The sequence below is a fragment of the Erinaceus europaeus genome, chromosome 13, assembly GCF_950295315.1.
Source record: "Erinaceus europaeus chromosome 13, mEriEur2.1, whole genome shotgun sequence".
Lineage (NCBI taxonomy): Eukaryota > Metazoa > Chordata > Mammalia > Eulipotyphla > Erinaceidae > Erinaceus > Erinaceus europaeus.
The window spans coordinates 42,048,960-42,075,654 of NC_080174.1; the positions used below are offsets into that span (position 1 = coordinate 42,048,960).

Sequence of the window (26,695 nt, forward strand, 5' to 3'; positions counted from 1 at the left end):
TATACCATTTTATAAGCCAGGCAGTCAGCTTAACTTCGAAGCCTCCAGTTTTGAGCCCAGAGCTTTCTGGAAGGCTCCAAACCATCTGGTGACCATAGCAACAGACGCCAAACTCCAGCGCTCTAGGCTCCGCCTACCATTTATCGGACGCACTCGTTGATTGGATTAGCAGATTGACCAATGGCTGGCGAGGCGGGTTGTGTGCCGCGCGATCAATGGCTAGAGGATAGGTGGGAGGCGGGAAGAGAGGGCGAAGAAGGCAGGCCTAGGGGCCGACGCCTGCGTGTTTCCGGCTCCGCTGCGGAAGGTGGGCGACTGGAGCCGTTGGGCCGGCTGCGAGCCATAGTGCGGGAGGCGAGTGCTTGAGCTCGGCGGCGCGATGGGCGGAGAGCAGGAAGAAGAGAGGTTCGACGGCATGTTGCTGGCCATGGCGCAGCAGCACGAGGGCGGCGTGCAGGAGGTAATGGCTCGCGCGGTGTAGCCAGGCCTGATTTCCTGGCGCCCGCCCGCCGGGGGGCCCCTGCACACTCCGGTCGCTCTGCGAGGCGGCCTCCGGGGGCTGAGAGCCGGCCCCGCGCCTCGCAGGCTGCTGGGATCTTCCCGCACACCCCAGCTTCCGGTCCGGCCACCCGCGTCTCGGAAGCCCCCGAGCCACGCGCGGTGGTTCTCAGAAACGCCGGCGTCCCCGAATCCGCTCCTCGGAGCCCCTCAGAGCCGCGAGGCCGTTAAGTCCACGCTGCAGACCTAGACTCGCACATTGGCCTCCGGCCCCATTTCTCCTTGATGGCCGCCCCCTCCGGAAGAGCATCTTTTGGGACGTCCCCTTGGGAGGAGACATTGCGATTTGCATCTGGGAAGCCTGGAAGCTTGTCTGAGCCGAGGGGTGTGTGCCGGGTGGGGAGACTAGCGGCGGGTAGTGTTAGCAGGCGGTCCTTTTAGTCTAAGGAAAGGGTGTCGGGGCGGGGGCAGTGCATCTGGTTGAGTGCTTGTGCTCGCAAGCCCGACCCCAGCTGCTGGGAAAAAGGCTTCCGGAGCGGTCAGGTGGTGCTGCAGGTGCTGCAGGTGCTGCAGGTGCTGCAGGTGCTGCAGCTCGGTCGGTGTGTCTCTGCCTCCCGCCCCCCGCCCCCCGCCACTCCCTTTCCCTCTCAGTTTCTCTCAGTCCTACCAAATAAGTTTAAGAAAGTAATAGAATATGGGAGGCTGATGATCAGTTTCCGCCACCTACCAACATGGAGCCGTTAAACATCTCCAAGCATCGTTTTCTTTGTGTTTGATAGCGAGTAGCGAACTTGATTCTTTTTAAAATTTTTTGACTTATTTTATTTATTGGATAGAGACAGAAATGCAGAGGGATGGGGAGGGAGAGATGGAAAGAGACTTGCAACCCTGCTTCACTACTTGAGAAGCTTTCCCCCTGCAGGTGGGGCCCAGGGGTTTGAACCAGGAACCTTGCGCATTGTAACATGCGCACTCAGGTGTGCCACTGCCTGCCCCCCCTTTAAAGTTTTTTTAGTATCTTTATTTGTTGGATATAGACAGCGATAAATCGAGAGAGAAGGGGAGGTAGAGAGACACCTGCAACACTGCTTTGCCACTGGCAAAACTTCCCCCTTGCAGGTGGGGACTGGGGGCTTGAACCCGGGTCCTTGTGTGCTGGAACATGTGAGCTCCCCCCTCCCCCTGATTCTTCGTGGGAGAATAACATCTTGATCCTCAGTAGCCCGATTGGTTCACTCAAGTATTTTTTAAGTGATTAAGATGTGTTAGACACTCATTGCACTGGGTCCCAAGGGTACAGACTTGAGCTGAAACCTGCCTTTGTCCTGATGGAATTTACAAAGAACTATTCAGAAGTGTAATTTATGTGTGGCGACTAGGCACAATAACGCATGATGAATGAGGAAGGCAACTAGTGTAGATACTGCAGTTTTTCTTTTTTCTTTTTCTTTTTTTTTTTTTAGCAGAAACAGCAAGTTAAGGATAGAAGAGCTGGGGCAGGGAGATAGCCAGATAGTTATGCAACAGATTTTCATACCTGAAACTCCCAGGTCCCAAGTTCAATCCCCATCACCACCATAAGCCAGAGCTGACAGTGTGTTGGTTTAATTTAAAAAAAAAAAAGCCTTATCAATATCGATTCAGAATTCTCATTCTATAATGAAAAAGAGACGTGGGGCTAGACTAGATCAAGGTAATCTTACAGGTTTTTGATATAGATGAGGCCACAGTCCTTAGGCTAGTATGCTTATTCCAGGGCCCACTGCTGCTTTTGTTTCTTGAGTGGGACACCTATCCTTTCTCCCATTTTCTTTCCCTTTGACTTGCTCAGCTTTGGCTTATGTTGGTACAGGGGATTGATCCTGGGTCCTCTTGGGCATCAGGCATGAAAGTTGTTTGCATAACCTTTTTGTATCTGCCCCATCTGGGGTGGGTTTTCAATGAGATTTCCATTTTTCACCCAGCTTCTTCTGATGACCAAAGACTCCTCAACCCTTTTTGGTGAGGAGGGACTATATTTTTCTTTTTTTCTCACCTAAATTTTTGGCACAAATTAGATTTGGGGATGAATTAATTTCTGAATGGGTTGAAAAAGGTTTGGAAACAGGAGTTGAAACCAGAGGTGGAACATACACATTACCAATGCACAAGGACCTGGGTAGCTTCGTGAATGCTGAAGCTGTACTTCAGGTCTCTCTATCTCCCCCATCTCTCTCAGTTTCTCTCTGTCTATATTAAAAAAAAAAAAGATGAGAAAAACGACAACCAGGAATCAAAACCATTGGGGTAAGTTTGAGATCAGATTTAGTATCATTCACTTGGTCAGATATATGAGCTTATACGTAGTAGTCTCTGCTTGCCAGTATCCATTTAGCAAAAATTTTTTACTGAGCGTGTACTGTGAGTCAGTTCTTAGCTGGGTATTAGAGATGTATACAGAATGAGCCATGTTTTCATGGGACCTAGTTGTGAGAAGCTCACTCTCTAGCAGGACACTTCTTACTTTGAGCCAAGCACTGCTAAAGGCCTCATCTTTGTTATCTCACTTGATCCTCAGAAGATCCCTAGAAATAAGTTTTTACAAAAAAAATCCCATTTTACAGAATTAAGATGCTTCCCCAAGATCACTGGTACCTGTCAGTACCTGTCAGTCTTATACTCAAATGCATGCCGATTGTTTGGTCTTAACCTTTGAAATGGCCACATTTGCTCCTCTCCTTCTGGTGCTGTCCTGGTAACTCAGCCACTGGATGGACTTTACTATCTGGAGAGGATATCTCCACCCAGGCCCAGGTATATGTACATAAACAAAAGCAATGAGAATTATCTGCCTTTGGATAATCTAGGTTGTCCACCCCTCACCCCCTATCCCCAGGTAGGAAGCTGACTGCAGTTGAAGTGCTCTTAAAATAGCATCTTCACATTTTTTAAAAATATGTATTTTCATTTATTTATTATTGGATCGGGACTGAGAAATTGAGAGAGGAGGAGGAGACAAAGAGACACTTGCACCCCTGCTTCACCACTCGTGAAAGCTTTCCCCCTGCAGGTGGGGCTCAGGGGCTTGAACCAGGGTCCTTACTATAAAGTGCACTAACCAGGTGCATCACCGCCTGGCTCCCACATCTTCACATTTTAACCGTTCTGTCTTTCAGCTTGTAAACACCTTCTTCAGTTTTCTTCGACGTAAAACAGACTTCTTCATTGGAGGAGAAGAGGGGATGGCAGAGAAGGTAAGAGGGGTGGGGTTCTGTTCCTTGACAGCTTTGTCTTTTTTTTTTTTTTTTGCCCCCAGGGTTATCACTGAGGCCGACACTATAAATCCACTGCTCTTGTAGGCTTTTTTCCATTTTTTGTGTGGTGACCCTCCTGCAGGTGGGGAGCCAGGGGTTCCAACTGGGATCCATGTGCAGGTCCTTGCGCTTTGTACTATGTGCGCTACTGCCTGCCCCCCCTCCCCCCCAGCTTTGTCTTTTAGAAGAAAAACAACTGGTTTAGCTGTTTGCTGCTTTGTCTTGAGCTGAGTTGTAGGAGAGCCAGTGTTGGAATTAGTGTTTGTTGTTAACCTGCCTTCTGTCCCTGGTACCATGTTCTTTCGTCCTTTACTTTCTTTTCTTCTTTTTTTTTTAACCAGAGCACTTGCTGCTCAGCTCTGGCTTATGGTGGTGCAGGGGATTGAACCTGGGACTTTGGAGCCTCAAGCACAAGAGTCTCTTTGCATAGCCATTATGCTATCTACCCCTGTCCCATTTTCTTTTCTTTGCTTTTCCAAAGATTTTATTTATTAATGAGAAAGCTAGGAGGAGAGAGAAAGAACCAGACATCACTCTGGTACATGTGCTGCTGGGGATTGAACTCAGGACCTCATGCTTGAGAGTCAAGCAATTTATCCACTGTGCCACCTCCCGGACCACCTTTGGTTCTTTTTCTATTGAGGATGTTTTATCTAATTACTTAACTTGAGAAATAAATAGACAAAAGTTAGAAATAAAGTTTAGAAGACAGAAAATTAAAAAAAAAAAACTTAACAGTAAGTTGATATAGTCTGTCTTCCCATAGTCACAAAGAATTTGGTAATTGGTAATTGGGCTTCGTGGTACAATTCTGAGACCTTGAACTTTATTATGTTTCCTTTTTTAAAAATTTTAAATAAATATCTTTTTATTTATTTATTGGATAGAAATATCCGAAATTGAGAGGGAAGGGGAACATGAGGAGGATGAGGGAGACACAGGCAGCACTGCTTCACCACTTGCAAAGTTTTCCACCTGCAGTTGGGGGCCTGGGGTTTGAACCTGGGTCCTTGTACATTATAACGTGTGCTGAACCAGGTGTGCCATCATCCAGTCCCTCTTCTGATTCCTTAGGTTGTACTTAGATTTTTGAAAATTCATAAATTGGGGCCAGGTGGTGGTGCACCTGGTTGAACTCATGTTACAGTGCACAAGGACCTGGGTTCAAGCCCCCAGTCCCCACCTGTAGGAGGAAAGCTTTGCGAGTGGTGAAGCAGTGCTGCAGGTGTCTCTGTCTCTCTCCCTCTCTATCCCTACCTTACCTCTCAATTTCTGTCTCTTCAATAAATCAATAAAGAGTGCAGGTGGCGCAAAGCACAAGGACCAGCATAAGGATCCCGGTTCGAACCCCGGCTCCCCACCTGCAGGGGAGTCGCTTCACAGGTGGTGAAGCAGGTCTGCAGGTGTCTACCTTTCTCTCCTCCTCTCTGTCTTCCCCTCCTCTCTCCATTTCTCTCTGTCCTATCCAACAGTGACGACAACTACAATAATAACTACAACAATAATAATAATAATAAAAAAATCAATAAAGAATAAAAAATTAATAATAAAGGAAACTCATAAATTATGTTTCTGGGGAAATAACTAGTTAAGTATGGGACTTGCATACCTAAGGCTTCTGGTTCAATCCCTAGCTCTGCGTGTACTTGAATAGTGCTCTGGCTTTCCTCTTATATGAAATAAATTTGAGGCTGGGTGGTGGAGCACCTGGTTGAGCTCACATGTTACAGTGCACAAGGACCTGGGTTCAAGCCCCCTGGTCCCCACCTGCAGGGGGAAAGCTTTGTGAGTGGTGAAGCAGGGCTGCAGGTGTCTCTCTGTCTCTCCCTTTCTTTTTTCATTTTTTTAATTTTCCCTTTTGTTGCCTTTGTTGTTTTTATTGTTGTTGTACTTATTATTGTTGTTATTGATGTCTTCGTTGTTAAATAGAGAGGAGTGGAAGACAGAGGGGGAGAGAAAGATAGACACCTATAGACCTGCTTCACCGCCTGTGAAGCGATTCCCCTGCAGGTGGGGAGCCGGGGGCTCAAACCGGGATCCTTCCGCTGGTCCTTGTGCTTTGCACCACCTGCACTTAACCTGCTACGCTACTGCTCGACTTCCCTCTCTCCCTTTCTATTACCCCCTTTCCTCTCGATTTCTGGCTATCTCTGTCCAATAAATAAATAAAGATAACTTTATTTTTTAACCAGAGCACTGCTCAGCTCTGGCATATTATGGTGCGGGGGGTTGCGCCTGGGACTTTGGAGCCTCAGGCATGAGAGTCTCTTTGCATAACCATTATGCTATCTACCCCCACATAAAGATAATTTTTAAAAAGAAAAGAAAGTGGTCTGGGAGGTGGTGCAGTGGATAAGGCTTTGGACTCTCAAGCATGAGGTCCTGAGTTCAGTTCCTGGCAGCACATGTACCAGAGTGATGTCTAGTTCTTTCTCTCTCCTGTCATTTCTCATGAATAAATAAATAAAATCTTAAAAAAGAAAAGAAAATGTATTTAAATTTTGGGCAGTAGCACAGTGGGTTATGCACACATGGCGCAAAGCTCAAGAATCGGCGTAAGGATCCCGGTTTCAGCCACGGGCTCCCCACTTGCAGGGGAGTCGCTTCACAAGGAGTGAAGCAGGTCTGCAGGAGTCTGTCTTTCTCTCCCCCCTCTGTCTTCCCTTCCTTTCTCGATTTCTCTCTGTTCTATCCAACAATGACGGCAGTAACAACAACAACAATGATAATAACAGCAATGATGAACAACAAGGGCAACAAAGGGGTAAAAATGGCCTCCAACAATAATGACAACAATAATAACAACAATGATAAACAAGGCGACAAAAGGGAAAAAGAAAAATAGCCTCCAGGAGCAGTGAATTCATAGTGCAGGCACTGAGTGCGATAACCCTGGAGGCAAAACAAGCAAACAAAACAAAACAAATGAAGTAAATGTAAAGTCTTTAAAAAAGTAGATAGGTATGAAGATACCTCATTTAACTGTGATACTTGTTTTTTAAATATTTTATTTATGTATTTTGGATAGACAGAAATTGAGAGGAAAGGCAGAGATAGAGGGGAGAAAGAGACACCTGCAGCCCTACTTTACCACTTGTGAAGCTTGAGAGAGAGAGGAGGAAAGAGAAAGAGAACCAATTCACACTGGTACATGTGTTGCAAGGGATTGAACTTGGGACTTAATAATTGAGAGTCCAATGCTTTATCCACTGTGCCACCTCCCAGACCACTTGTATTTTTTAAAAAATATTTTTATTATGTTTATTTATTGGGTAGAGACAGCTGGAAATTGAGAGGGGAGGGGAGATGAGAGAGAGAGAGAGAGACACCTGCAGCCCTGCTTCACCACTTGAAAAGCTCTCCCCCTGAAGGTGGTGACTGTGGGCTCAAACTCGAGTCCCTGAGCATTATAACGTGTGTGCTCAACCAGGTGTTCTCCCACCTGGCCCCTATCTTGTATTTTTGAGAGATAAATGTCTTAATGACTCTGTCATAGACACACTTGTCTGGGAAGAGTCTTGGATAGTGTGGCCCTGTTCTCTGATCTTTTATATCTTCACATCTATAAAGTGAAGATGGGCTCTTTGCCCTATAGGATCCCTTCTGAGTCAAATACTATTTCTGCATTAGCTTTGGCACTTCTAGTTTTTTTAATTTTTACTATCTTTTTTTATTTATTGGATAGAGACAGCCAGAAATCAAGAGGGAAAGGGGGATAGAGAGGAAGAGAGACACCTGCAGCACTGTTTCACCACTCATGAAGCTTTCCCCCTGCAAATGGGGACTGGGGACTAAAACCTGGGTCCTTGCGCATTATAACGTGCGCTCAACCAGGTGCACCACCACCTGGCCCTGTACTTCTTGTTTTTCTGGGGGCTGGACTACTTTCTATCAGGAGTTAATCATTCAATGAATACTTTTTTATTTTTTAGGTTTTTATTTATTCCTTTTGTTGCCCTTGTTGCCTTAGTGTTGTAGTTATTATTAATGTCATTGTTGTTGGATAGGACAGAGAGAAATGGAGACAGGAGGGGAAGATGGGGAGAGAAAGATAGATACTTGCAGACCTGCTTCACCGCTTGTGAAGTGACTCCCCTGCAGGTGGGGAGCCGGGGGCTGGAACCCAGATCATGATGCCGGTCCTTGCACTTTGTGCCACGTGAGTTTAACCTGCTGCGCTGCCGCCCGACTCCCCAATGAATGCTTCAACACTTTGCTTGTGTCAGGTGCTGTGCCTCATCCTTTGAGATTATAGAGGTGAGTTCAGATGGTCTTTATAGATCTCATAATATGGCCCCCAAGAGAGAGAGTAGGAGGTGGGGAGGGGAGAGGAGAAACAAAAATGAAAATACAGTAGTAGGTATTAGGGCAGAAGCCCTGGGAGCATAAAATGGATACTTATCTAGTTTCAGGATCAAGGAAGTGGTGTGGTACTTGCGTGTGAGGGACGAGTAAGAGGTAGCCTGAAGAAGGGAGAGATGACACGGATGCTAAGCAGGGTGTTGATAGCTACCATATGCTGGAATTTTCAGCATTTGTGTATGTCAGGGTGATGCTATGGTTCTCTTTTTCTTTCTCTTTTACAAACTAAAAAGGAATGATTTTTTGTGCCAACAAGGTAGTTTACCTGGATAGTAAGTATACCGGCATTGTATGTCACTCAGGTCCCAGCCCACATTGTACTGGAGGAAGCTTTGGTACTGTGGTATCTTTCCCTCAACATCTGTCTCTCTTTTTCACACTTTATATCTGGAAAAAGAGAGAAGAATTTTTTTTTTTTTTGCCTTGAGTTATCACTGGGGATTGGTGCCAGCATTATGAATCCACTGCTTCTGTGGCCTTTTTTAAAATTATTTTTCCCTTTTGTTGCCCTTGTTTATTGTTATTGTTGTTATTGATGTCATTGTTTGATAGGACAGAGATATGGAGAGAGGAGGGGAAGACAGAGAGGGGAGAGATAGTCACCTGCAGACCTGCTTCACCGCTTGTGAAGCGAACCCCCTGCAGGTGGGGAGCCGGGGATTTGAACTGGGATCCTTACGCCGGTCCTTGCGCTTTGCACCATGTGCGCTTAACCCACTGAGCCACCGCCTGACTCCCTATTATTATTATTATTTTAATTGGCTAGGACAGAGAAATTGAGAGAGAAGGGGAAGACAAAGAAGGGGGGATGGGCAGTAATGCAATGGGTTAAGCACACATGGCACAAAGCACAAGGACTGGAGTAAGGATCTCGGTTCAAGCCCTCTATTTCCCACTTGTAGAGGGGGTGGCTTCACAAGCGGTGAAGCAGGTCTGCAGGTGTCTGTCTTTCCTCCTCACTGTCTTCCCTCCTCTGGTTCTCTCTGTCCTATCCAACAGCAGTGATAATAACAATAGATATAACAACAAGAGCAACAAAAAGGGGGAAAAAATGACCTCAAGGAGCAGTGGATTCATAGTGTAGGCACCGAGCCCCAGGGATAACCCCGGAGACAAAAAAAGAAAGCAAGAATAAAAGGGGGGGAGGGAGACAGACACCTGCTGACCTGCTTCACTACTTGTAAAGCTACCCCTCTGCAGGTGGGGAGCCGGGAGCTGGACCGGGATCCTTGTGCAGGTCCTTGAGCTTCGTACTATGTGCGCTTAACCCAGTGTGCCACTATCTGACCCCCTGAGAGAACAGTGGTTTTTTTTTTTTTAATTATTAAATATTTATTTATTCCCTTTTGTTGACCTTGTTGTTTTGAGAACAGTGTTTTAAAGAAAGCTAGGAACCATTGTGTGTAGGAAAAAAAATGTTGTGGACAGATAGCTAATTCAGTATGCAGGCATTTTTAAAAAAAGGATAATTCTGGGGGCAGTGGTGTACCTAGTTAAGTGCACATGTTACCATGCACAAGAACCCAGGTTCAAGCCCCTGGTCTCCCACCTGTAAGGCTCACACTTCACAGATGGTGATGCAGGTCTGCTGGTGTCTCTTATCTCTCTCTTTCCCTCACTGTCTTCCTCTCCCCTCTCAATCTCTCTCTTTCCCTCACTGTCTTCCTCTCCTCTCTCAATTTCTTTCCAATAAAAAAAAATAAAATAAGGAGTTGGGTGGTAGTGCAGCGGGTTGAGCGCATGTGGTGCAAAGTTCAAGGACCATCGTGAGGATCCCAGTTTGAGCCTCCAGCTCCCTACCTGCAGGGGAGTCACTTCACAAGCAGTGAAGCAGGTCTGCAGGTGTCTTATCTTTTTTCCCCCTGTCTTCCCCTCCTCTCTCCATTTCTCTCTGTCCTATCTAACAACAACGACATCAGTAACACAATAACAGTAACTACAACAACAATAAAAACAACCAGGGCAACAAAAAGGAAATAAATATTAAAAAATAAATAAGTAAAAAGAAAAAATGGCCATCAAGACCAGTGATTTCATGTCCTGGCACGAGCCCCAGTGACAACCTTGGTGGCAAAAAAAAGAGTGGAGAGTAGATAGTTGAATGGTTATGCAAACAGACTCTCATACCTGAGGCTCCAGGGTCCTAGGTTCAATCCCCACACCACCATAAGCCAGAGGTGAACAGTGCTCTGGTTAAAAAAAAAAAGTAATTTCTAGAAGAGCAGCTTCAGCGAATTTATGAAAAGAAAGACACTTAAATTTTTCAGTCAAGGAAATTAAGTTAGACCGTGAGATGTTCTTTTCTTGCTATCAGCAACAACAAAATGTTTTAAATTGTTTACAAGATTGTGGAAAACAGGTACTCTTCGGACACTGGTTAAAAGTGAATTATTGACGGTCTTGAAAGCACAGTGAGATAGCACCTCACATCCATTAAGATGACTAGGATATCTAATGAGGGAGGTGACTCAGTGAATAGAGTGAGCATAAAACTTGTAAATCAAGGTATGACCCTACATACCATATGTGACAGAGCAGTGCTTCTCTCTCATTAAGTAAATAAATCTTCAAAAAAATTTTTTTTTAAAGAAAACAAGGGGTCTGGGAGATAGCTCACCCTGTAGAGTGCACATTTTGCTGTGAGCATGGACCTGGGCTCAAGCTCCCAGTTGCCATGGTAGCACCACTCCAAGGGGAACACAAGTGGTGCAGGGATGCTGTGGTATCTCTTCTGTCTCTTATCCTCTATCGTCTTTGGGCTCTGAATCATGTAGTCCTGAGTTCAGTCCTTGGTGTTGTATGTGCTGTAGTGATACTCTGGTTCTCTCTCCCTGTAGCTCCCTCTTGTGAAAAAAAAAAAAAGTTCACTAAGGTGGAATCATGCAGGCTTGGAGCCCCATTGTTAGAACTGATGGCATAAGAAAGAAAAGAAAAGGAAATTGGTTTTGACTCCCACATCTTGTTGATCATTATTAAATTACTAATTTAAAAAAAAGGAAAAAGTTGGTTTTGACAAGGTTGTGGAAAAATTGAAATCTCATGCATCCTTGGTAGAAATGTAAGGTGAGGGTGTGGCCATTATGAAGAGTTTATGGATATTCCAGGGGTCAGGCAGTAGCATAGCAGGTTAAACATAGCAGGTTAAGCACACATGGCAGAAGTGCAAGAACTGGTGTAAAAATCCTGGTTCAAGTCCCCGGCTCCCCAGCTGCAGGGGGGTTGCTTCACAAGTGGTGAAGCAGGTCTGCAGGTGTCTGTCTCTCTCCTCTGTCTTCCCCTCCTCTCTCCATTTCTGTCTGTATTATCCAACAACAGTGACATTGATAATAAAAATAATAATACAACAATGATAAAAAAATACAAGGCCAACAAAAGGGGAAAAAAATAACCTACAGGAGCAGTGGATTCATGGTGCAGGCCAGGCCCTGAGCCCCAGCAATAACCCTGGAGGCAAAAAAAAAAAAAGAGATAAATATTGCTAAAAATCAAGTCCCTTACTCTAATCTCTTCCAATCAAGCCTAACATTCAGCCCTTTCATTGCCTCCAAAGAATAGATTAACCCCTGAGGGAAAGAGGATTCAAGAATCTTCTAAGAAAATCTAACTTAGACTCCCAAGTTTCTAAAAGTAAATCTTGACTCACTGACTGTGTTTGGGACCCAAGATCAAAGTTAAGTATAGAAAAAAAAGCAAAACAAACAAACAAGCAAAAAGTCTGGAGATTCCTCAAAGGATCGAAAGTAGAACTGCCACGTGGCCGACAATTCCACTTCTGAGTATATACCCGGATGAACTGAGCAGGGCTTTTGGGGATTTGAACACTCATGCTTACAGTGCCATGACTCACAATCACTATCAGGTCCAGACACTCAGTGATGGATGCATAAACAAATATAGACACCCAGAACAACCTACATTATATGGGTCCACTTATGTGACAGAAAATGAGTTTGCTATCTCCCTCGGTTGTGTGTACGGTGGTTCCTCTCCCACCCATGTCTTTGGTTTAGGCTTACATGATCTCTCAGGGTCTTCCCTGATCAGACTGTAGGAACAAATCTTTACTCTCCCGTCACCCAACCTATGTGAAGGAAGCCTGTGTTGAGTTATACCCACTGAGCAGATTGGGGCCTTGTTTTCTAGAACTGCTCCATTTCTTCTCCTCTCTTCCTCTTTCTGCTCAGGGGTGGGTGAGTGTTCCCAAACAGATTTGGCACGGAGGGGGTAGGTGGGGGGGGTGGGGTGGGGGGAGGGGGGACATACAGCGCCAAGGGTCTCTGCTGGGGCTGGACCTGGGTGAAGCTGATGGGAGGAGACGGGGAGGATAGGTCAGAGGCTGCTGTGATTGGCTTTGTCTTTGCCCTCACTCGACCTGCAGGAGCTAGGAAGGAACAAAATGAATGAAATGTGACAGGATTCACTGAAGTTAGGAGAGGGGAGGGCCTTGTTCCCACCTCTCCTGTTACTGATTAGCAAATGGTTTCAGTTCAAGGTCTCCCTGATTAGGAATTTGGGACCAAGGCCTTCTGGTGGAACAGCCTCATGATTGATCCTATTGACAGAATGGCCTTCAGGTGCTCATTTATCCCTTACACACCATGTTTTTTTAACCCTTTGATTGAGCTGTGCCTTTATTTATTATTTTAAATATTTATTTATTCCCTTTTGTTGCCCTTGTTTTATTGTTGCCATTGTTATTGTTGTTATTGATGTCGTTCTTGAGTAGGATAGAGAGAAATGGAGAGAGGAGGTTGGAAGACAGAGGGGGAGAGAAAGATAGACACCTGCAGACCTGCTTCACCACTTGTGAAGTGACTCCCCTGCAGGTGGGGAACCGGGGGATCAAACCGGGATCCTTAACACTGGTCCTTGTGCTTCGCGCCATGTGGAGGTATTCCTTTGATGTCTTAACTTGCACAGATTGGAGTGTATAGGATATGAGACTAGTAGGAGGAAGTGGCATCAGATGAATGAGAAACCACAGGGAACCTCTGAGTGACTGGCCCTGTGCTGGCCCCTCGGCTCTTATGGACATGACTGAAAAGATATCTTACTGACTTCTAATCAAGCGATAGGTCAACACAAAGTGGCTTCCTGATTTGGGCATGCTTCTGGATTGTGGAAGTAACAGTGGTGAAACTGAGAGAGTAGGAGTTTGTCAGGTGACCTAGGAAGTTAACAAATATTTTTAAAAAATTAAAAAGATGTAGAAACAAATTAATATGTGATGGGGGTAAAGACCAGGAGGTGACTTACCAGGTACTGTGCCTACTTTTCCTGAGAGACCCAGGTTTGAACCCCAGCACTATATGGGAGACTCAGATTCTGTAATGTCTCTTCTGTGAATGAAAAAAGGCCTGGAGCAATAAGATCACATATCTGAGGCACTAGCTAAGGGGGCAGAGAGAACTCTCCAGATAGAGCATGTACCTTACTCTGTGCAAAGTACTATGTTTGAGCATCATGGTACCAAGGAAGGAAGCTCTGCAAATGATAGGAGTGTTGTAATGCCTGCCTCCCTTTTCTGCATGTCTGTCTGCCTTTCTTTCTTTCTCTTTCTTTCTTTCTTTCTCTCTCTCTCTCTCTCTCTTTCTTTCTTTCCTTTTACTTATTTTATCTATTGGATAGAGACAGCCAGAAATCAAGAGGGAAGGGGGAAATAGACACCTGCAACACTGCTTCACCACTCGCAAAGCTTGCCCCCTGCAAGTGGGGGCTGGGGACTCAAACCTGGGTCCTTGTGCATTGTAACATGTGAGTTAGATCATGCACCACCACCCTGCCCCAAATTTCTTTAATGAGAGAGAAAGACACAGAAACACCAGGACACTGCTCAGCTCTGGCTTGCGGTGGAGCCCAGTGTTGCCATTTTCCTTTATTTTTAAATATGTATTTTTTATTGGATAGGATAGAGAGAAATTGAGGGGGCGGTAGAGAGGGAGAGAGGAAGATAAGACACCTGCAGACCTACCTTGCTGCTTTTGAAGCATGCCCCCTGCAGGTGGGGAGCCGGGGGGGTCTGAACCCGGGTCCTTACATTTAGTTCTATTGTGCTTAACTGGGTGTGCCACTGCCGGGGGCTCCCTCTCTCTCATTCTTTATCTAAAATTAAAAGAATGAAAAGGTTGGCCTGGGGCTGGGGAGACAGAATAATGGTTATGTAAATTTTCATGCTTGAGACTCTGAGGTCCCAGGTGCAATCCCTGGCACCACCATGAACCAGAGCTGAGCTGGTGTCTCATTAAACTTTATGAATAATTGGTATATTGCACCAAAGTAAAGTACTGGGCATGGGGGAGCTTTCAGGTTCTGGTGCATGATGGTGGAGGAGCACCTAGGCACGGGGTTAGAGTCTTGCAGAAAACAAATTTTTCCAGGTACTGACAACTGTATTTACTGCTGACTGTAAACCATTAATCCCCCCCCAATAAAAAATAAATATTTAAAGAGAAAAAGTTGGTTTGGGAGAAGTGGAATTCCACATATGGGAGATTCTCAGCACTGCAGAAAACATTAATCTCCACAAACAGAAAGTAACAGTTTTTGTGGCTCAGTACTGCAATGGGTGAGAGGTTTGCAAGCAAGAGGTCCCAGGTGTTCAGTCTCAAGCACTGTTTTTTTTTTTTTTCTTTAAACCAGAACACTCATTAGCTCTGGTTTATGGTGGTGCAGGGGATTGAACCTGGAACCTGAGAGCTTTAGTCATGAGAGTGTTGGCATAATTATTATGCTATCACACCCACTTTATCTTTTTTCCCCCATTTTAAAAAAATATTTATTCATGAAGAATGATAAGAGGAGAGTGAGTGAGAGAGAGAAAACCAGACATCACTCTGGTACATGCGCTGCCAGGGATTGAACTCAGGACCTCATACTTGAGACCACTCTAATTCTTTTTGCCTTCAGGGTTATTGCTGGGGCTCATTGCCTACACTACGAACCCACTGCTCCTAGAGGCCATTTATATCCATTTTTTGTTGCTCTTGTTCTTGGATAGATCAGATCAGAGAGAAATCAAGAGAGGGGAGAGAAAGATAGACATCTGCAGACCTGCTTCACTTGCTTTACGTGAAGCAGTCCCTGTGTAAGCGGGGAGCTGGGACTCAAATCAGGATCCTTAGCACTGGTCCTTGCACTCGCTGTATGTGCTGAACCCACTGTGCTACTGCTTGGGCCCCTCCCCACTCTTAATTTTCATAATTTTAATTGCCACCAGGGTTATCACTGGGGTGCAGTGCCTGAATAATGAATCCACGACTCCTGGCAGCTTGTTTGTCCTTCCTTCCTTCCCTTGCTCTCCCCCTCTCTCTTTCCCCCTCCCAGAGAAATTGAGAGGGAAGGGGAAGATAGCAAGAGAAAATCACTTTTATTTGATGGAACTGAGAGAAATTGGGAGGGGATAGCAGGAGAGAAAAAAGTAACCTGCAGCACTGTTTCACTGCTCTGTGAAACCTTCCCCCCCATAGTTGAGGACTAGAGGGCTTGAACTCTGGTCCTTGAGCATGGTTATATATATGAAATAATAAGGTAGGGTGGGGGAAGATAGCATAATGGTTATGTAAAAAGATGGTTATGTTTGAGGCTCCAAAGTCCCAGGTTCAAGCCTTAGCACCACCATTAGCTATAGCTGAGCAGTGCTCTACTTTAACAAAAAAAAAAAAAAAAAAAAAGAGAGAGAGAGAGAGAGGGAATTGGGCAGTAGTGCAGCGGGTTAAGTGGACGTGGCGCAAAGCGCAAGGACCTCCATAAGGATCCCAGTTTGATCCCCCGGCTCCCCACCTGCAGGGAGTCTCTTCTTCACAAGTGGTGAAGCAGGTCTGTAGGCGTCTTTCTTTTCCCCCCTGTCTTCCCCTCCTCTCTCCATTTCTCTGTCCTATCCAACAATGACAATAATAACTACAACAATAAAACAAGGGCAACAAAAGGGAATAAATAAATATTAAAAGAGAGAGAGAGTGGTCTGGAGGTGGCACAGTGGATAAAGCATTGGACTCTCAAGCATGAGGTCATTAGTTTGATCCCAAAAGCACAAGTACTAGAGGGATGCCATGGTTCTTTCTCTCCTGTCTCATTAATAAGTAAATAAGTGGGCCAGCCAGTAGTGCATTGGGTTAAACGCTCATAGTATGAAGTGCAAGGACCTGCGCAAGGATCCTGGTTCTAGCCCCTGGCTCTCCACCTGCAGGGAGGATGCTTCACAAGTGGTGAAGCAGGTCTGCAGGTGACTCTTCCGGCTCTTCCTATCCCCCCCCCCCCCCAGCTTCTCTCTGTCCTATCCAATAAAGCAAAAAAAGTGGCCCAGTAGCAGTGGATTCGTAGTACTGGCACCGATTCCCAGCGATAACCCTGGAGGCAAAAGTAAATACATCTTTTAAAAAGAGAGAGAAAAAGAAAGAAAAGAAATAATAGGGGACCAGGCAGTGATGCACATGGTTAAGTGCACATTACAGCGTGTAAAGACCTGGGTTTAAACCCCTGGTTCCTGCAGGGGGAAAGCTTCACAAGTGGTGAAGCAGGGCTGTAGGTGTCTCTGTCTCTCTCCCTCTTTATCTCCCTCTGCCCTCTCAATTTCTCTATCCAATATTAAATAAATAAAAAAAATTTTTAAAAAGGAAAAATAATAAAATAGAGACATAGAAACACTACTTTAGGATCACACAGGCAGAGGAATAAGTCAGGAATTCAAAGGTGACTCAAATATGCATGGGAATTGGCCGGGGGTCTTTTGAAAATAGATTGCTAAGAGATAGTACAGTGGTTATGCAAAAATATATATTTTTTAATTTATTTATTTATTGGGGAATTAATGTTTTACATTCAACAGTAAATACAATAGTTTGTACATGCATAACATTCCCCAGTTTTCCATTTAACAATACAACCCCCACTATGTCATTTATCATCCTTCATGGACCTGTATTCTCCCCACCTGCAAAAAGATTTTTAATACCTCGGGCTCTGAGGTCCCAGGTCATCATCATAAGCCTGAACTGAGTAGAGCTCTAGTTAAAATTAGAAGATTACTTAGGAGGGCCAGGGTTTGGTGCAGTGGGTAGAGTGCCGGGCTTGCGTGTATGATCATGACCCTGAGTTTGGTCCCCAGACATTGCATGTGCCAGCGTATGCTCTGTGTGCTCTAGTTCATTCCCTCTGCTGTATCTCTTCCTTTCTTGCTCACATTAATAAATATATTTGGGGGGGGGAAATGGACCACCAGAATTTCCTTTTTTAAAAAAAAACAAAACAGAAAAAACCAGAGCACTACTCAGCTGTGACTTAAGGTCACCTCCAGTGCTTCAGGCATGAAAGTCTGTTGTTTCAACTGCTGTTCTGTTTCGCCTACCCTCCTGCAGACTTGGTAGGTCTGAAGAGGGACCTGAGGTTTACCCTTTATAACAAGTTCTGGGTGGGGGTCAGGGGGCTACTAGTATAAAACTGAGCTGAAGGGCCAGTGAAAGTGCTCACTTGAATAGCGTTCTGCTTTGCTATGTGTGCAACTCTTAAGAAAGTGAGTTTCTTGAACAAATTTCATTTCAAGTTCTCCATTTCAGAGCCAAAGCTGCCACAAGTATGGGGAAGTCAAGGGACTCTTACCCCCCCCCCCCCAGCTTTACCCCAGGGCCGCCTGGAGGGTTTAGGCACCATGGGTTGTTAAGTGATGGTTTACCCTGCTTGTGAAAAGGCAGAGATTCCAGAGATTGCGACCCTTTTGTTTAGCCTGTGTATACAGGATGTAAATGTTTATCTTACCCAAGCAAGATGCTACAAGGGGACAGACGCTGCCTGGTCAACCACTGACCCCCAGATAAGAGTGAATGCTCCCATCCCAGGGGTTATAAGAGATCCTAAGTTTTCTTTCTCTCTCTCTCTCTCTCTTTTTTTAGATAGGACAGAGAGAAATGGAGAGAGGAGGGGAAGACAGAGAGGGGGAGAGAAAGATAGACACCTGCAGACCCACTTTACCACCTGTGAAGTGACTCCCCTGCAGGTGGGGAGCTGGGGGCTCGAACCGGGATCCTTATGCCGGTGCTTTTCGACACGTGTGCTTAACCTGCTGAGCTACAACCCAACTCCCCATCCTGGTTTTTAGAACTAAACAGTTCACAAGCTACGGGACTTTTTGGCATTCCGGCTTGTGGGCTCCTCAGCTGAAACCCTCCTGTGTGTCTACCCCTCAGTTGAGCCCCCATGTCTTTACCTGTTTGAGTTTGTGTTTTTTTTACTGACTATTCTATGTTCTTGTGTAAATAAATTCTTCAACTTCATCTATTTCTTGTGTCTGCCTGTTTGTCTCAGTTTGTAATGGGTACGGTCTAAAGCAAAATCTTAACACAACCCAGGTTCAAACTCAGGCCCTACTACACTGGAGGAAGACGCATTGGTGCCGACCAATGCCAACCCCTGCCCCATGCATGTGCGCCGCCCCGCGCCTCCCCCCCCAAGCTGTGAAACCATATCTCCTATTTTGTGTGTGTGTGCCTTGAGTGGCCTCTCCTGGTTGACTTTTTCATCTAGATAGAAAAACTGGCAGAGCCACAGCACTGGTGCTTCCCCTGCTAGAGCTTGAACCTGAACTGTATACACAGTAAGGCATATGCCCCTGTCCGGTGGCATATCTTCCCAGCTCTCCCATTGTGTTTTATAAGAGAGTGATTTTCCCACCTCCCACCAGCTGACACTGGATTTGCCTTGGCCAGCTAAGGGTTGTTAGGAAGCTAATATTGCATATATGGCCTTTGATGCAGCAAAGTTGATGGCAAGTCCTTGGCAATAATAGTTGATCTTCTCCGGTGATAACCCTGGTGGCAAAATAAAAACAAACCCACAAACAAACAAAAAGCACCCTCTAAAGAGACAGAAAAGAGTGGAAGACAAAGAAGGAATATGAACAGTCAATTAAAGTTGCAAACGTGGCAGCCATGAAACCAGCCACAGCAGATAGTACAGTCCGAGCCATTCCCTCTTAGCACAGATGAGCAGGTGCAGGGGCTTTGGTTCCACCGCCCAATTTTCTGGGATTTTCCCTCTATGTCTTAATCTCTCCATCATTTGTTTGTTATTTTATTTTTCATAATTTCCAGGATACCACTACTCTGAGCTAACTTTTTTCCCCCTTCCCAGTTAGAAAGAGAGACAGAAGAGAAAGATACCAACCATAGTGCTGAAGTTTATGCCAGATTAGTGGAGCCTGGGCTGGAAAGTAGGTCATGTGCATGACAAAGCAGGTGCACTGTCTAGGTGAGCTAGCTTGCTGACTCTCATCTTAAATGGGGTGGGGAGCTACTAATACCAACTTCATAATGCTGCTAAAAACTCAGGTGTGCGCCCCTAGAATCTGCAGTGTTTAAATGAGATAATATTTATACTCATATAAATAAATATGTTAGTGTAGTGTCGAAAATACTTTTACTGAGTAAACTTTACTCAGGAAACCACCTACTATTTTTCAGCAGAATTAAAAGAAAAATGCTTATTAAATACTTGCTGTGTGTTGTGATGTGTTTAACCTGAATTATTTTACTTTATTTTATTTAATAATACTACTACTATTAAAAAATGGTTGATCTTCATGACAGATGAGGCTTAATGTACAAGTTGTCTACTTGTTCAGTGTCACAACTAAGTAAAGATGTAGTGACAGGTGGCATTTGTATTAGGGTAACTTTTAGGTAGGATGGAGGCCAGCTAGCAGGATGTGGGTTGAAAACTTCCTGGCAGCAAGGGAGACAGCATAATGGTTATGCAAAAAGACACTTATGCCTGAGGCTCTTAGGGTCCCAGGTTCAATCCTCCTCACCACCATTAGCCAGAGCTGAGCAGTGGTCCAGGAAAAAATCAAAACAAAAACACTTCCTGGGAAGATGGAGTTGGAAGAGAAAGGATCTGAAATTGTGGTCTGAGGAAAAGAAGAGATTAACCTCTTCCTCAAGGAAGCTCTCCTCAAAGAACCCATATTTGAGTTCTTAGCTGTGGTGACACTAGGGGAAGCCTTGGTGCTGTGGGGTCTCTCTATATCTGAAGAATCCAATGCAGAAAAGCTCTCATGATGACAAAAACAAAATTTCCCCTCTTGGTTTCTGCAGATGTACTATTGGGGGGGGGGTGTACATTGCCGCACAGCTGGGGCTCCATTCTTGTGACAGAAATCTACATAAGCAAGAGAGGTTAGTTAGGAGCAGCCAGTGTGAACCAGGGCTGGAGCTTTCCCCAAAACTCAGTTTTGGGGAAAAAGCAAGAGACTTTGAGGGCACTGATTGGTCTGCACAACAACTTGATGTGGTAGGGACTCATTCTCACTAGTGAGGAATCAAGCTCTTACAGGTTACCCAGTTTGCCAGAAATACAATAGCCACTGTGTGACAAAGCCTGAATCGGAACTCAGATTGTCCAATGTCAGTATCTTTGCTTTTAATTATTAGATTGTAATTCTTTTTTAAAAATTTTATTTTCCCTTTTGTTGCCTTTGTTTTTATTGTTGTAGTTATTGTTGTCGTTGTTAGATAGGACAGAGAGAAATGGAGAGATGAGGGGAAGACAGAGGGGGAGAGAAAGATAGACATCCGCAGACCTGCTTCACTGCCTGTGAAGTGACTCCCCTGCAGGTAGGGAGCCGGTGGCTCGAACTGAGATCCTTATGCCGGTCCTTGCGCTTTGCGCCACGTGCGCTTAACCTGCTGCGCTACTGCCTGACTCCCTAGATTGTAATTCCTAAGTAGTCACTATTGAGTTCAGACTCAGCGGATGATAGTTCCCTGAGGTAGGTGTATGCTGCTACTCTTTTAAAGGTAAGGAAACTGAAGTTCTTTTTCTTTTATTTATTTATTGGATATACAATCAGAAATTGAGAGGGAGGGGGATGATAGAGAGGAAGAGAGACAGACACCTGCAGCCCTGCTTCACCACTCGCAAAGCTTCCCCCCTGCAGATGGGGTGGGGGCTCAAACCTGGATCCTTGTGCATTGTAACACGTGCACTCAACTAGGTGTGCTACCACCTGGCCACAGGAAACTGAAGTTATGAGTACATTACCTTGCCCACTACCCAGCAGATAGAGATGGGACTGGACTCCTTCTCTTGGGATCCGGTTCCCTACTTAGATATCTCATCACCTTCTCTTTCTTCTGCAGCTGATCACACAGACCTTTAGCCATCACAACCAGCTAGCACAGAAGGCTCGGAGAGAGAAGAGAGCTCGGCAGGAGACTGAGCGGCGGGAGAAGGCAGAGCGGGCAGCCAGGATGGCGAAGGAGGCCAAGTCAGAGACCTCTGGACCCCAGATCAAAGAGCTGACTGATGAGGAGGCAGAGAGGTTGCAGCTGGAGATTGACCAGGTAAGAGTAGGCTTCCCTCCCCCAACACCATGACTCCCATTGGCATTAGGGGTTGGGGGCCCTCTTGCCAACTGCTGTGTCTTTTGCTACAGAAAAAGGATGCTGAGAATCATGAGCTCCAGGTCAAGAATGGCAGCCTTGACTCACCAGGAAAGCAGGTGAGATGGACTGTAGAGACTGGGAACTCACAGGACCTTCAGCTTCCTCCCTTTTCTAGAATGCCTTCTTCTGTCCACTCCTCCCAGCATTCATAGTCCTTCACATATTACAAGAGGCTACTCAGAGACATTGGGTCAAGTGAGCTTAAAACAAACCAGATTGGGCAATGGCTCACTTGGCTGAGTGCACATGTTAGTATGTGCGAGGACTCAGATTTGAATCCCTACTCCCCATCTGTGGGGGGCGGGCACTTTACAAGTGGTGAAGCAGGTCTGCAGGTATCTTTCTTTCTCCCTCTTATTTCCTCTTCCCCTCTAAGTTTCTCTCTGTCCTATCAAAGAAAAAAAAAAAAAGGAAAAATGGCTTCTGGGGGCATTGAATTCATAGTGCTGGTACTGAGGGAGCTCTAGTGATAACCTCAGTGACAATAAAAACACACCAAAAGAACAAGGGGCCAAGAGTGGCTTACCCAGTAGAGTGAAGGTTACCATAACTTAAGATCTGGGTTTGAGCCTCTGGCCACCAGATGGGAGCCACCACAAAGGGGGAGCTGCGTGAGTGGAACTGCAGTGTTTGTCGACCTTCCTCTCCCATATCTACCAGGGGAAAAAAAAACATGACCATCAGGATCTGGGAATGTGCTCTTCAGGACTCCAGTTCAGCTTCCCAAACAGTCCTCAGGACATTTGTGTTGCTTTCCCAAGGTTCTGGAGGGAGACTGGTGTGTGTGTTGGGGGAGGAGGGGTTCTAAACCCTACAGATAGAGCAAACAGGAGTTTGTTTTGGCTGTCTGATACTGTGGTCACATCCACCTAGTGACCTCTTTGCTGCTCTCTCCCCCACCCCCACTGGACTCCCAGTTGGGGCCTATAGTTCCCTCTCTGTCATTGACTCCCATGTCTCATGGCATAGCAGTCTGAACTTCTTTCAAGCAGAGATCACCAGGTTTTACTTCTTGCAGCCAGTGGGCCATCGAGAAGGCAAGGGACCAGGTCTGTGTTTTGTGACTATGTCTAGTGCCAGCCATAGGCCTGGTCCAATGTGATTTAGTCTGTGTAAAGTAATGAAGCATCCCTACTTGAACAGGATGCTGAGGAAGAGGAAGAAGAAGATGAGAAGGACAAAGGGAAACTAAAGCCCAATCTTGGTAATGGAGCAGACCTGCCCAATTACCGCTGGACGCAGACCCTGTCAGAGCTGGATGTGAGTGACGGGCTGGGGCAGAGGTTCAGGAGCCAGCCTGGGTTTCAGGTGACCCACAGGCCTCTCTTGACTGTTCCTGTCCCATGCAGCTGGCAGTGCCCTTTCGTGTGAATTTTCGCCTGAAGGGGAAGGATGTGGTGGTGGACATCCAGCGGCGGCACCTCCGGGTGGGACTCAAGGGCCAGCCGGCCATCATTGATGGGGAGCTGTACAACGAAGTGAAGGTGGAGGAGAGCTCGTGGCTCATTGAAGACGGCAAGGTGGTGACTGTGCATTTAGAGAAGGTGCGTGCGATCGGGCCTCCTGAAAAGTGGGAGGCTATCTGCTTCCCTTGGAAACTGCTGGGGGTCTGCTAGACATATCTCAGTCTCCACAAGACTTAAAAGTTGGAGATCTGCAGCGGGGGAGACAGCACAGTGGATAATGTTGATCTTTGAACACAAGGTCTTGAGTTCAGCCCCTGACATCACATATACTAAAATGATGAGTGATGCTCTGGTTCTCTCTCTGCCCTTCTCTCTCATAAAATAAACGTTTAAAAAAAATTCAGGAGTTGGGTGGTAGTGCAGCAGGTTAAGTGCAAGGACTGTGTAAGGATCCTGGTTCGAGCCTCTGGCTCCCCACCTGCAGGGGAGTCGCTTCACAACCGGTGAAGCAGGTCTGCAGGTGTCTTTCTTTTTTTCCCCATCTCTATCCTCCCCTCTCCATTTCTCTGTCCTATCCAACAACAGTGACATCAATAATAACAATAACTAAAACAACAAGGGCAACAAAGGGGAATAAATAAATACTAAAAAAATTCAGGATCTGGACCATTTCTGAACAAGAAAATGAGCAGCTGGTAGAGATGAGCGCAGGCTTCAACCTGGAGGAATGGTGGAAGTGGGATCACAGCAACCTCTTCCTTTGCTCTAGGTTTGTACTTGTGGTTTTTTGTTTTTGCCTCCAAGGTTATTGCAGGGGCTTAGTGTCTGCACTAGGAATCCACTGCTCCTGGAGGCCATTTTTCCTATATTGTTGCTCTTTTTGTCATTATTATTGTCATTGCTGTTGTGTTGTTCGATAGGATAGAGAGAAATTGAGAGGAGGGGAGATGGGGAGAGAAGGATAAACACCTGCAGACCTGCTTCACCACCTGTGAAGTGACTCCCCTGTAGGTGGGGAGCCGGGGGCTCGAAACGGGATTCTTAGTCCTGTCCTTATGCTTTGTGCCATGTGTACTTAACCCGCTGAGCTGAGCTACTGCCTGACCCCCTGTACTTGTATTTAATTAAAACTTTAAAGATGGTCACTGTAAAGTGCCAGGGATCCAAGAAGAGTATCTTATGGTTCGTGAGACCCTGTCTTTCACACCTCTTCCTGCCCCGGCACTTGTTTTCCTCTCACGTGGATGTTCTTCCCTGCTCACACACTTGGTATATTGCTGTTCCTTAAGGCCTGGCCCAGGTGCCACTTCTTTCCCTCTCCTGCACTTTTAATTTTACTGATACCTAATTTTCTGTGCATTTCTCTCCTACCGACTTATTGTAGTTATTATTGTTGTAGTTGTTGGATAGGACAGAGAGAAATGGAGGGAGGAGGGGGAGAAAAAGGTAGACAGAAACCTGCAGACCTGTTTCACCACCTATGAAGTGACTCCCCTGCAGGTGGGAAGCCGGGGGCTTGAACCGGGATCCTTATGCCGGTCCTTACGCTTTGCACCACCTGTGCTTAACCCGCTGTACTACTGCCCGACTCCCCAGGTGTATTTCTTAATGGGGAGGTGGGGTGGGGGGAACAAAAGCGTCACTCTGGCAAATACAATGCCAGGGGTTGAACATTGGATCTCATTCTTTGCAATCTAACTGTGCCATGTTCCAGCACATATCTGCTTTGGCACCCAGGTGCAGGATGTTGTTGAATAGTTTGAACATGCAAGGACTGGGCGATTCCTGGGGCACAGAACAAATATCTTTTTTTTTTTAAGTGACTTTATTTTTTTTATTGCCTCCAGGGTTGTCATTGGGGCTTAGTGCCTGCACTACAAATCCACTGCTCCTGGATGCAATTTTTTCCATTTTGTTGCCCTTGTTGTTGCCATTGCTGCTGCTGTTGTTGGGTAGGACAGAGAAATCCAGAGATGGGGAAGCCAGGGGGTGGGAGACAGACACCTGCAGACCTGCTTCATCGCCCACGAAGTGACCCCACCTCCAGAGGCTCGAACCGGGATCCTTACGCCGGTCCTTGCCTTTTGTGCATGTGCGCTTAACCCGTTGTGCTACTACCCGACTCCCTCTGTCCCTCATTCTTACAGATCAACAAGATGGAGTGGTGGAGCCGCTTGGTGTCCAGTGACCCTGAGATCAATACTAAGAAGATAAACCCTGAAAATTCTAAGGTGAGCCCTGGCTGGTTGAGGGAGTAAGTGAGGTGCATGGCCAAGGCGGCCCCAGAGCCCTATCCATCCCTGTCACTGTTTTCCTCCAGCTGTCGGATCTGGACAGCGAGACACGCAGCATGGTGGAAAAGATGATGTATGACCAGAGACAGAAGTCCATGGGGCTGCCTACCTCAGATGAGCAGAAGAAACAGGAGATTCTGAAGAAGTAAGTGATTTGGGGGTGGGGATGGGGGTGTGTTTAGGGACTTGGACCTGGGTGATAGCAGCAAGTAGGCCACTGGCCAACATACAGGAGCTGCCTTGTCTCTTCCAGGATTAGCCAGCCGGTTTATGGCTTTATAGCTTTGGCTCACCTACTCATATCACTTGTTGAGGTCATCTTGAGGGCAAGGCCACCGCGGGGTGGGGAGGAAGGTAACAGGCAGTCATTACTATCTACAGGGAAATAGTGCACTGTTGGTGCCACTGCTTCCAGCCTCAGGAGCTCAGACAGGCCTCAGAGACCCTGGGCCCCATCCCTGCTGACCTGAACCCAAGTCTTTCATGGCCCTAGAGAGATCAGATCAGACTTGATTTGGGGGCCTGGCTTTAGAATAAGAGATAGGCCTTGACAGATAGCCTGTTTCACTCTTTTCTACTTTCCCTCCTTAGGTTCATGGATCAGCATCCAGAGATGGATTTTTCCAAGGCCAAATTCAACTAGTTCCTGTGTTTGCCTCCCTGAATTCTTGGGGCTGAACACTAAGTCATTCACCTTCCTTTCTGAATCCTTCCCCGGGACTTGGGGGCCTCAGGGCTAGGGCAGGCATGAGACTGGCCCAGGCACTCGGGTCCCAGGGCATCACCGGAGAAGTGCTAGGGCCTTTGGTGGGAAAACTCATGTCCTCCCAGTTGGCCTACAGTTACACATTAAAACTATTTACCCAGCCCCACCTATGTTCTCTTCTTTCTGACTTTTGTCTGGTTCTTATGAATGCTGGGGGCTTAGCTTCTGGAAGTTCAGATTCTGTCATGTGACCAAGGGTAAGATTAGCACCTTCCAGAGACCAGTGTCTCATTACTTAGAGAGGAGAGATAAACTATAATTCTGAGCAAAAATGGATTTTTCTGACTCTAGGATCTGAGTCTTAAAAAGGATCCATGACAGCAAAGTTTTAAGACCAGCTGAATCCAGTGGTTTCATTGTCACCTAAGACAGCTTCTACTGCAGGGAGGTCTAGTCCTCAGCCCTGACTCAATTGTTTGTAAAACTGCAGTTTCTTGGGACTGAGAGCAGCAAAACGCAAACCTCAGATGTGCTCTGAGGGTACAGTCCGCTCAGATATTACTGCTTTTGTCTCTGACCTGGACCACAGTGGGGTTTAGCATTTCTCAACCATGTCTAGAGAGAAACTCACTTCTGCGCAAATCAAGCCCCTGGAGCTGACCCCACTGGCCAGAAGGTGGTCACTGAGTGAGGGTTCACAGAG

At 46.1% G+C, this 26,695-nt stretch overlaps 1 protein-coding gene across 2 annotated transcripts; it reads left to right on the plus strand.

Annotated features, from left to right (window-relative positions):
- Positions 1 to 273: 273 nt before the first annotated feature.
- On the plus strand, positions 274 to 26,158 carry NUDC (nuclear distribution C, dynein complex regulator). 2 transcript variants are annotated; one of them, XM_060205617.1, is made up of 9 exons: positions 274 to 460; positions 3,654 to 3,731; positions 21,281 to 21,484; positions 21,577 to 21,654; positions 22,739 to 22,846; positions 22,936 to 23,130; positions 25,140 to 25,223; positions 25,313 to 25,431; positions 25,878 to 26,158. In XM_060205617.1, the coding sequence occupies exons 1-9, from the start codon at positions 380 to 382 to the stop codon at positions 25,927 to 25,929; spliced, it is 999 nt and encodes a 332-aa protein (XP_060061600.1). In that variant the 5' UTR covers positions 274 to 379; the 3' UTR covers positions 25,930 to 26,158. The 2 variants fall into 2 exon arrangements, with proteins under 2 accessions (XP_060061600.1, XP_007532553.1); XM_007532491.2 differs by having other exon boundaries at positions 275 to 460; positions 21,577 to 21,642; positions 22,730 to 22,846.
- Positions 26,159 to 26,695: the final 537 nt, after the last annotated feature.